The sequence below is a fragment of the Danio rerio genome, chromosome 17 (assembly GCF_049306965.1).
Source record: "Danio rerio strain Tuebingen ecotype United States chromosome 17, GRCz12tu, whole genome shotgun sequence".
In the NCBI taxonomy this organism is placed as follows: domain Eukaryota; kingdom Metazoa; phylum Chordata; class Actinopteri; order Cypriniformes; family Danionidae; genus Danio; species Danio rerio.
The window spans coordinates 40,711,970-40,723,969 of record NC_133192.1 but is presented as its reverse complement, the minus strand read 5'-3'; the positions used below and the strand labels follow the sequence as shown (position 1 = coordinate 40,723,969).

Genomic DNA, 12,000 nt, shown 5'->3' with positions numbered 1-12,000 from the left:
TAATGACCACAGCTGGCTTGTCATTGTGTGTTATGCTTTCTTTCATGCTACACAGAAAGAGGCACAATTTGTGTCAGTTTTCATTGCTGGGTGAACACTTTCTTTTAATAACATGAATCAACACAATGTGTTCAATGATTTTCAGCTCTAATGCCAACTGTCCCGTAAATATGTTCCGCTAAATGTCTGCCATGCATAGTTTCATAACAAGATAAATGTGATTATCCTGTTTTTTGGAGCCCGCTGCATATCCTCATGAAAAAGTGATGTGTGCTGAAAGCAACGGCTGAAGCATAGACTCGCAGGCAAAATATATGAGACATGAAATCCTAATTCAAGCTCTAGCTGTTAGGGAAGTATGCATGGCTGAGTCTTCACACACTATTTTTTTTATATCTTTTTTTCTTCCAAAAATAAATACCCCTGTGGTTCTTTAACATGATACAATGCACTTCCTGCAGGAAATTTGATTCAGAAAGCCCAGCAGATCAAGGCTGCTGTATCACAAACCAACCCCAAGCCTAACTGACACGTAATTTAGCTAATTAGCTCCAAGTTGTAAACCATCCCTTGATGATAATGAGTGTTCGGATACTTGATGTGAAATGCCATGCAAGATGACATGCTGGACTTATAAAAGACCTCAAATTACTTTGATATGACAATATACTAACAATAATGACACCACACAAATCCTTTTTCAGACAGATTTCAAGGCCTAAATTATAAGTAACTCATATATGCATGTATATTTATTCACAGGTCATGGACTGGTTATGCAGGAGGGATTTGCTGCTTCCAGCGATCGATTGGGTCGAAGGCTCATGGCCACAGTGGGAGACAACGAGACGCAAGAGAAGAACTGCACAGCACCAGGTGATGCATCGACAGTGTTTCCGCTACATTCATTCTGCCATGGCAGGGCGCCACACCAAAAAGCATCCCAGAAAGGGCTGCAGCTTTTAATTCACGCAGTCATCTGTTTTTTGTTTGTTTGTTTAATACAGGGTTATAATCACAAGCTGTACTGTAAAAAGCATTAAAAGGTGTCATAGTAGTGCTCTACATTAGGCAACTTGTTTAACCCTCTAAATTTATACACTACTAGTACACGACGGAGCTGGACATAAGGCTGCGTGAATTCCTGATGCAATTCAAGTAGGTTTTGATGTTACTCGTGTGAACCACATCAAATTGTGGGTATTTATCATCAATACTTTATCAATAGTTAACTAGTAAATTCCAATGTATTTGTTCTGTAGCTAGCCAGCCAGTAATCCAAAAATCCTAATAAGAGCTTGCACTATTTCATTAGTTATGTTTCCATCATCTATTTTTATGCGCATTTTGGATACGAGTATAAAAGAATGGTTGATGGAAATGCCAAGATGTGCATAAATTATGTGCATGAAAAACTTGCAAAAGTGTGTAGGTTGAACTTTTTATTTGATAAGAAAAGATGCGCATAAACTACAATGTACTGTAGACACTTTTACTAAACAAATTCCAGTATGCGCATTAAAAAAATGTGATTTTGTCATGAGAGATTATGTGATGGTAAAAATGTGTGGACAAGCCAGCAGGCTGAGCACACTTTAAATCATCTAAGAGGTTGTTTTGGTCATTCTAAAGCACCTTATCTGTTTCAGTATTAGTGTTATTATATTATTTATTACCTCTAGAATAGAGTCTGTGCTCCGCCTCTCGCACCTTCAAACGCCACCGCGAGTTTACCGCGTGTCGGGATTGCCTTCTGAGACATTTATTAAATGAAGAAAAGATTCACTAAGCTTCTCCTATCGCAGCAAATTCCATTTTACTGTTGATATTTAGCACCAGTTAATCAGGAAGTGACTATTTTGTTCTCTTTGACTCATTGGATGGAAACGCTGCTTTATTCGCACATCGTTTATGCCATCCAGTTTTGCACATAAAATTAATTTGCATATTTGGATGGAAACATAGTTATTGATAGCTTTTTATTATCATACTGAAGAACAGCAATGGTAAAGTGTGGCCACTACTATTTTATTTTTTTGAAAAGTTTCTTTTTTTCATGTAGCCTGCATTTATTTGATCAAATACAGAACAAAACCGTGTGATTGCAAAATAATATTATTACAATGATTTTCTGTTTTAATGTACCAAGTATCATCTATTTATATAATGAAAATCCAGTCAGTCCTTAGGGTAACATGATCCCTGAGCAATGAATTTTCACAAATCTATTATTAATTCCCATAAATTTCTTGAGATTTCCACCCTTTTTTTGCCTGCTCTACTACATGGTTGAATATATTTTGACTGTTTTAATTAATGAATGTTAAAGTTGTTCAAAGAATGATTGTTTTAAATAATGGTTTACACACACACAGCATTGTTGGTTTACAAAAAAAAAAGAAATCAAACAAACATAATCCTGTTGCACTACTACACTTGATATACTCGGATACAGTCACAAAATCAGAATTGACCATTAAGATCTGCAGTGTAAATGCAGCCTTAGAGAAGACACTGTCAGTGCAATGATTCAGGAATTTAAATTTACTAGTGAGGCTGGTGGATTTTTTTTAAAGGGGTGGTCCACTACAATGTCATATTTTTAAACTTACGTTCATGCGTAATATAGATGTGTGAACATAAACAACATCTCTGAATGTAAGATGCTCACAGTTCAATGTAAAGGGAGACATTAACTTTTACAGATCTAGGTTAGCAAAGCCTACTGCGAACAAAGTTTGAGAACAAAAAAATAAAATACATCCAGGTTAATGAAGTCATAAACCCTTCAGGTTACATGCATACCCCCACGCAGCGAAGGGGCGTGGCCAGAGGTGCTGTTATGTTATAGCAGAGAAAACTGAAATGCCATGAAAATCCAAACGCTGCTATTTTCACATAGCTTCTTCCGTTTCTGTATTTGGGCTTCCAAAGGAGACGACACAAAGACAGAAGTAACTACAATTTAATATTTTTATTTTCCAGAGAATTATAAAAAATACATAGCTCTAGCGTTAGACATAGAAGAACTTCCAGAATCTCTCCTAGTTCAGTGCTGGATTCAGCTAAAACTCCTCAAAAAAGGAGCTGCTCCAGAAGAAGCTGTAGATTGTTAGCCACAACTTGGATCAATTTTAACTAATAAAAATTTTTATATTACATGCATAGTGTCTATCGTTAACGGTATGTTGTAGCAGCAAGGAAGTAAACAACGAGAAATGTTCGGCACTGTTGTCAATTTAGCTACAAATTCATATTTATCCGTTAAACCACTGTAAATACCCACAATCTTCAGCAGCGCTGCAGTGTGTCTCTCTATGCAGCCACTTTCCCTGCTTTATACAACTCAAATAACTCACAAAAAATGTGTGAACGTTTCATATTACTTACACATGCTTATAACCCGAATATGTATGAAAGACTCTTGTGTGATTTTTATTTTAGAGAGCAGGCATGAGGTTCAGTTGTGTCCTCTTCATTTTATGTCTGATTCAGGCTCAAACTGATACAGCTAACAGTTACACTGAATGACAGTATTTACACAACGGCAAAGCATTAGCTAGAAGATGCATGACGCTTCCTGGTGATATGAAGCCGATCCACGAATCACATCATGTTAGCTGACCAATCAGAGCCTCTTGGGGGCAGGCTTTCGGAGGAACTAGGAAATTTAATAGTCGATTTCATTTCAGCTGAGTAGCAGCATATAATCCAAAGTAAGATATATGAAAAAATAACTTTATTTATTTATTTATTATTATTATTTACAAATAAGGCATACGCACACAACGTTTTGCACCTCATAAACACAACCAAGCCTTAAAAATAGACTCTGGATGACCAGTTTAATATATTTTTAATTTTTTTAACATTATGCAAACAAAAATACATTTGCTGTTAAAATATATTGGTTTTATGTTGGCAACCCTTCTCCAAAAGTATGATAATAAGAAAAAAAAAACACTAGTTTTAACATGAAGCACAAACACTACAAAGAACTCCAAAGTACTGCAGCTTGAAGTACACTAATAATCCAGATGGCATCCACGCTGCAGAGAGCAATATTTAGATGAGTATGTAAATATGTGCTGCACTCTTCTGTCTCAGTAACCAAATAGACCTGCAGCAGAAATGTGAAAATGTCAGTTAAGAAAGCATCTGCTTATATTCAGAGATGTAAATATTATTTATTATTTTTATGTATCATAAAATGGCATATGCTTTTGACTTTCCTATAGTATTTTATAAAAATCTGTTCGCTTTCATTGATGACCTATGAAGTTAGGCAAGGTTGTGTTGATATCAAGGCTTGTGTTGATATCTGACTTGGGATGTTTTTCAATGAAGTGTAAATTGAGCCTAACACTAAAACCCGAAAACCTGCCAGTCGCCTTGGCAACCTGCTCCTTTGAAGACCGTCATCATTGATTTTGAAAGTTTTACACACATGATGAAATCTCAATGACTTTGATTCATCATGTGCATCCACACTTTAACATTTGTTGCAGATATTGACATGACAACGCTGATAAAGACACAGATCTCGAGCGAAATCTATGCATGAAAACGTCAGGGGAATGGAAGCCTGGTCCTGCCAGCTCATTGAAAAAAAACATTAATTTAAGCTCCTCTGACTTGAAATCTTTAGCGCTCGGGGCAGCATTGTTGAAAGACAAAAGAATTGTAAGTGAAGTGTTTGCGATCATGAGAGAAATAGATCTGTGGCTCTGCTTTGCGCTTTCTATAAATGGCATCAGGGAAGCTATTTTTAGACATTTGTTCCCTCAACATTGCTGTGACCATAGGAGTTGCCGGGGAAGATGAGGCCAGATCTTCGAATGCGTCTTGGGAGCCTTGGCATCTCGGCGCTAGGGGGTTTTCTCATTAAGCAGCTCTTATTTGCCAAACGCCACACTTCGGTGTGCGTGACCCCACGTGCACTGCGATGTGAGATTACGGAGCGTTTCAGGGGTTGAGTCTCTATTAGAGTCGTGAGCCGGGTGAAGTTTGTCATCACGGGCTGATGGAATCTGCCCTTTCAATTTGCTCTGTGCCCGTAATGAATGTTTCAATGTCTCTGGGAGCAAAGGAACAGCACAGCTTTCAGGCAGATTTGCTCAGCGGTACGCCGCGCACTGACATTGTGGATCTTAGCCTCGCTGCTTCCAGCCAGAATGTGAGCGAGCGGTGATCTGAGGCCTTTGCCAGCTACATGAGTGAGAAGGGAGAAGAAAGATGAGATCTGTCCATCTCTGTCAGCAACCCTCGGAGCTGAAGGCCAGGTGGAGGTCACTTCGCCTGTCACAATCGTGAAACGTTTGCTTGCATATTTCTGCCAAACTGCTTGTGAGAGTTTGCAAAGAGCCCTTCTTACTGCTGCAGTGCAACGCTGATGCAATGTTTTAATGTGGCGGTGTTTATTCCTTTTAGGAATTGAAGATGTTAGCTCGGTCTAATTGCTTTCAAAGGTAGTGTTAACAAAACTGACATTACGTATGACTCATCTGCCACATTCACTGCTTCATTCTTCCTGTGGGAACTTGCAAATCTATTGACTTGCAAAAAAACATACCTCAGTGATTTCTGTTAATGTATTGATTCTCAATCTTTTGACTCAAGAGACCCTGGTGTATTCGCTCACTCTTTTATCAATATTCAAATATTTTAAATTGGAATCCCTTTGCTATCTGTATCCTGCAGTGGATTCATGATAAACGGAAGAGAAACTGAAACTCGCTGTTAGAATTCTATTGAACAGTGCTGTGGAGTGTGGGTTTATTGATTGCCTGACACTAGACGCAGCAGCAAAGTCACTGTTGTCACTGACTAAGCTTAAATACACTTGCACAGTTACATTTTAGAATGTGATTTTGGCAATATTCTGATTATTTTTACTTATTAGTGTTAGTATTAGTATACACTAATATACATATGCTACCTGACAAAAGTCTTGTCTATCCAAGTTTTAGGAACAACAAATAAAGTTGACTTCTAGTTGAACATTTGCTATCAGAAGTGGCTTATATAAGGCAAAGTCCTCTAGATTACACTTATTTTATCAAAAAAAGAAAAAGAAAAATGATCATGCTTTGATTTTTTTAAAATTCTTTAATAGGGACTGTAAGGTCTGACTTTGCTTAGACAAAAGTCTTGTCACTTAATGAAAATAATGCACAGTATAGAATATAGAATCATTTTGCAGTGGAAAAAGAATTAATATTGTGTATGACTCCCATGAGCTTGGATGACTGCATCTATAAACCTCTGCAATGACTCAAATAACTTCAAAGTCATCTGGAATGGCAAAGAAAGCGTTCTTGGAGGACTCCCTGAGTTCATCTAGAATCTTTGGATTCATCTTCAATACCTCCTCCTTCATCTTACCCCAGACATGCTCAATATTGTTCATGTCTGGTGACTGGACTGGCCAATCCTGGATTACCTTGACCTTTTTAGCTTTCCGAAACGCGGATGTGGAGGCTGAGGTATGAGAAGGAGCGCTATCCTGCTAAAGATTTTGCCCTCTCCTGTGGTTTGTAATGTAATGGACAGCACACATGTCTTGATACCTCAGGCTGTTGAAGTTGCCATCCACTCTGCAAATCTACGCCATTATGCCACTTTTCTTAGTTATCTACTAGAAGTCAAGTTTCTATTTGTTGCTCTCGCATCTGGGTTCAACAACAAACTTTTGTCAGGCAGTGTATATAAACAAATACTACAATAATAATAATAATAATAAAAAAAAAACATTTCCAAACACAAAATACTATGAAGCTGGTCTTATTGATAACAATAAAAAGTCAAATTTGACCTCATGTTGAAGTGTCTGGTTGTAAAACAACTTCCGTTTTAAAACGATATTAACCCAATAACCAAATGCTGACTTAAGCGATTTGATCTGTGCTTTGTACTCTACATACTGTAAATACATTTTATGATTTTTGTGGATTAATACTACTGTATAAAGCAGGGTTTCTGTGTTTTTACTTTTACCCAAGGAAATCTGATCTTAGGCTGAATAAAAAATTTACCTGGAGAAAAAAAAAATGGCCTCTGACTAATGGTATTCCGAATGCGTTTACCAGTCACAGCAAACTTTTCCAGATTGCCATTTTGAACTCCCAGTAAAATTTTGGTCTGATATAGTTCCTAATTGACACTCCAAGTAAAATCAAAGAGCAAAGTAAAGACTACACTGTAAAAAATAAATCCGTAGAATTTACGGTAAAAAAAAACGGCAGCTGTGGTTGCCAGTACTTTACAGTTAAAAATTCGGTACAAACCGTAAAAGTAATTTCTCATTTTTACAGTAAACTACCGTATTTTATTCATTTTATAGAGGTAATATGTCTGCATTTTGAATTACCAACATCTACACATCTTTTGTTGCACAGTTAGACACGTTAGCATACCCACAGGCAGGTGGTGATGAGGAAGTTACATAATGAACCAATGCTCTTCACAATCAACTTTCCCCACACGCAGAAAAGAGTATCAGCATATAGAAGGTGCTCAGTGTCATTCACACAGTTATTAAACACCAGTATGGTAACACGCATAAAATTAAAGTCATGAAATAAACATTGTTTATCAACATTAGATGTAACAAAAATCTCTAATGTACATAACTGATGGGGAAACAACTAAAAAGATGCATAGTAATGTCAACAAAAAGCATAAATAGTGATGTGCCATAAAGGGAATTCTGGGAAAGTCAATTTACAGGTTTTCGCCGTATAAGGAAACATATCGTTAACCAGGTTACAAATTTGTACTGTAGCATCTTTACAGTTTTTTACCGTTGAAAACACAGCCATTTTTTACATTGGCCACATAAAAAATTCAAAGGCTCTCTTAGAGCAGGAGTTATTTTAACTAAATTGCAGGAATCTTAAGAACAAATGATCTTCAGAGATCCCAATCTTTTTATTTCACAAGTTTACATCATCTTTTATAGTTTGATGTATAAAAATAACCTGATATTAAAAACCTAATCTTATTTTCTACCTGCAAAACAAATATTTTATTATTTTACATGACTAGAAAAACATCTTTATGAAAATAGTGGCATTTTACTATATTTGTTTGCTTACATTTTCACATTTTCAAGTCTACGAAAGCCAGCTGTCTTGCAAGTAAATTATCAGATTTTTTTTTTAAACTACTCATAGTTGCATAAAAATGTATAGTGGTCTAATATGAATCACAAAATTATTGCTAACTTCTAGCAGTCAGGCTAGCTCTTAACCTAAAGCTTTTGGAACTTTTTGTAAGGCTGTCACCGATATAGGTTTAATTTCAGAAACCCTCATTAAATTATATCTATCTAGTAATTCGAATATTTTCTGAGTGCCATTACCTAAAAAAAGCCAACCCTTAGAGATTGAGCATATCCAGTCAACATTTAGTGTTTATTTTGCAGAAAAGTCTCCCTGTGGTAAAACTGCTGATATTTCTGTACAGCTCTTAGTTTCATTTGAGCTCCAGCCCAGTTCTGCGGTGGCCTGAGTCCAAAATCCATCAGAACAGCAGCCCAATAACATCTCATGTTTTCTTTTAAACCATTGTTCATTCCTGGCTGTAGACATCAACAGTCCACATGACTACCCAGACTACTCTATGTAATTGTAGGTGAATAATGAGTGAATTCATGCAGCTTCTCTTAAGAGGTTTAATGCCTCTTCTCAGATTAAATCAAGTTCTTTTGCAAATCGTTATCAGTAAATTAGACACAAGATGGTCTCAGAGTAAATGTGATATGTTGCAATGATATGTGTAGCTGTGGGTTTGATAAAACTCTTAGGGAGGAAAAGCATGTCCGATGGACATAAAAAGCAACCAACCAGAGTTTGAGCTTAGCAATGTTTAGAGGCAGGTAAATGTGAAATCAATGATAATAATAAGCCAGTGCGCAAACTTGTGTACTGATTCAGCAGTCTCTGTGAAAGCTTGTTCAGACAACACTTAAGCACTTTGTGATCCTAATTTTCATCCATCAAAAAGTTGCAATTATTTCACCTACATATAGCATGCTTCGTTTGCTACTAAGAGCCTCTCAGATATCTTTTAAGGAGTTTTTGCATGCAAATAAAGGGCTTGCATTTTCATTTGAAGGGCTCATGGATAGTTGACTGGAAACTTGTAAACACTCTTTCCTAGCAGACTGATTAAAATCAGCTCATTCATCTTGCATCAGAGTCAGTCGATCAAAATGGAGAGTTTGCATTAGATGGGCTCCTAATGGGCTGTATGCATAGTTACTTCCTGGTTTTCGATAAGCCAGCTCAGGCGTTTCATGTCACCGTCATTGATGTACACTCCTTGAACCAGACAAATTCTAAAAAGCGTCACACCCCAACCCATATACATCACATCATGGCATGTTTTAAATGTCAACACTTAGTTTTCTAGGAGTGCACACTACAGTGATCACAGGTTTACTTTAATAGGAAATCCTGATGTCTCACCCATGTGGGTTTGGTCTAAAGCTTTCAGTGCCTTGGAGAAGGGTTAGATTTGGCTTATAGCTTTTAACCGAATGAACTTGATAAAAGTCTGTTCACACAAAACACAATAACTATTAATAGAATGATGATAAAGAGTTCTAAAAATCATTCTAAATGTTAAACAACAGCAGACTACAGGTATAATAATAAAGATGTAGAGTAGGGCTGCACAATATAGGACAAAATAACATTTGCGATATTTTATTTTTCAATATATATTGCGATTATCAATACAATTTCACCAGATGACTTTATATCTCTATTTGGAAAGAATGTATAATGTAAGATGTGGAGGGGGGGGGGGACTTATGCCCTAAATGGGCTTGGTTGCTGTAGGTGTAGGAGACAATAATAAAACACAAAGGTGACTGTGAGGTTGTTTTTAGGGTAGGTGTACTATAGACATTCATAAAACTTAATATGTTGGACTCTGTGTCATGAAAAAGACATTAATAAAATGAAAACTCCAGGTTAGTACTGCCCACTTGGAGCTGGCTCCGACATCCGTTTATATCCTTCTCCTCATTTCACAGCAGTCAGACAGGAGAACATCATACAAAACAACAACACTAGCATGAATACACTAGTAGCAGAGCTGGTACAGTTGTATCTGCACCTGTATGATCATTCACAGAGAGATTGTAAAGATTCAGAGGGGGTCACATGCCAGACAAGAAGCCGATTACGTTGCTCCATCTTTTCCATGAGTTTGTGCACACCACTGGTGCCATTTTTTTTGTCTGTCAACAGCAAATGAAAGATAAAAATGTGACTCGGTGGGGGCTTCTCTAGAAGAATGCTGTTTGCCAGAAGTTTATGAATCTGTTCTTTTGTGAATGTCTATTCACAAATTTATAACCACCATCTACCACAGCTTGGTTGGGTGTGTTTAAAAAGTATATTGTTACTCAGCCTTTTTGATCATTTTGAAGTACACCCATGCTTAGTATGCTACTAAGAGCCTCTCAGATATCTTTTAAGAACTTTTTGCCATGCAAATGCAGGGCTTGCGTTTTCCTTTAAAGGGCTCATGCATAGTGGGCTGGAAAGTTGTAAACACTCTTTCCTAGCAGACTGAATAAAATCAGCTTGTTCATTTTGCATCAGAGTCAGTCGATCAAAATGGAGAGTTTGCATTAGATGGGCTCCTAATGGGCTGTATGCATAGTTACTTCCTGGTGTTTGATAAGCCAGCTCAGTCGTTTCATGTCCCCGTCATTGATGTACACTCCTTGATCCAGACAAATTCTAAAAAGCGTTCAGTTAGGCCACAGCAAATAAAAAGAAAATAAAAATGTGTCGCAACACAGTTGGGCTTCTCTTGGAGAAGGCTGTTTGCCAGATGTTTATGAAACTCTCTCTCAGCTGCCATTGTTGTGTTTAAGGGTATGCATGAGCAGCATGACACTTTTATAACCCCCGCCTACCACATCATGGTTGGGTGTGTTCCAAAAAAAAAAAAAAAAAAATCACAGCTTTTTTTGATCTTCTTTTTGCCCAAAAAATGAAGAACAAAACAACAACTGTTTGACCCATTCCTTAGCTCCAGTTTGAAAATAAATAAGGGTCACACTAGGGTCGGCTTGTCTTGGGTTGGGTTTGTTTTTAATAACTCAACATGGTTTGTGTTATACAGTTGCTCATCCCACCTGATTGAGGCTTCTGAGTTTGCTCTCCTGCAATAATGATCTCCAACTGAGTTGCTATTTTTGTTTGTTCTATGCAGTTACTGAAGATGTTGTTTTGATGGTTTGATGAAAGAATTATGTAAATAAATGACGGCTCTGCTCTGATCTGTTTGAGATCAAAACATACTTTTTGCACATTTAGTTTCGAAAATGTTTTTGATTCACAAGAAAAAGTTGTCAATAGACAAGAGGCTTATACAGCAAAAACAGGCTAAAAGGTGCTGTTTGTGCTCTTTGACTCTTTCATTAGCATAATATGTTTGCAGATATTTAAGAAAGATGCTGAGGGAACATACTTGTTACTCTCATAAACACTGCTTAAGTCAGTTATTCTTCTTTAAAAGGTCTTTGTTTTGGTGTCTATAACCTGCTCTCTGCCAGATTCCTCACTTTTATTTCAGCACTGGGTTGCATCGGTGGAAAATGCACCATTTTTAGTTTCTTGAAGGTTGCTTCAATGTATGCAAATGCACCCAAAAATGCAACCTCTGCAGAACAGTGGCAGCTTTCAAAATGACACTGAGATTCAGAGTTTAAAAAAAATCCACATTAGGTTGTTTTTAATTAGCAAATAAAGCAGGTAGCACACCAAAGGTGCCACTTGGTGGCGCAAAGGGCTGCGCTACGCAGCGCCATGCATTTCAGAATTCTAAACATAGGTTTCTATCGGAGTACAAACACCGGTGCCACAAGTCGGCAGCTGTCGTGGCTCCCAGCCATGACTCAGGACACTGTTCGTATTTCTGCCACGCCACAGAGTGCCATCTGATTTGTTTCATTTTTAAATAGCATGCGAAGGAGCG

General features: G+C 37.3%; 1 protein-coding gene across 10 annotated transcripts in view; it reads left to right on the top strand.

Moving 5' to 3' along the window:
* The window catches only part of slc24a4a (solute carrier family 24 member 4a), a 104,732-nt gene that overhangs the window by 32,643 nt on the left and 60,089 nt on the right, over positions 1 to 12,000 (top strand). For all 10 annotated transcript variants that reach the window (NM_001017770.2, XM_073927227.1, XM_068214405.2 and 7 more), the window contains one exon: positions 763 to 876. In NM_001017770.2, the coding sequence (NP_001017770.2) occupies positions 763 to 876 (114 nt within the window). The remainder of the gene's footprint in view (positions 1 to 762; positions 877 to 12,000) is intronic.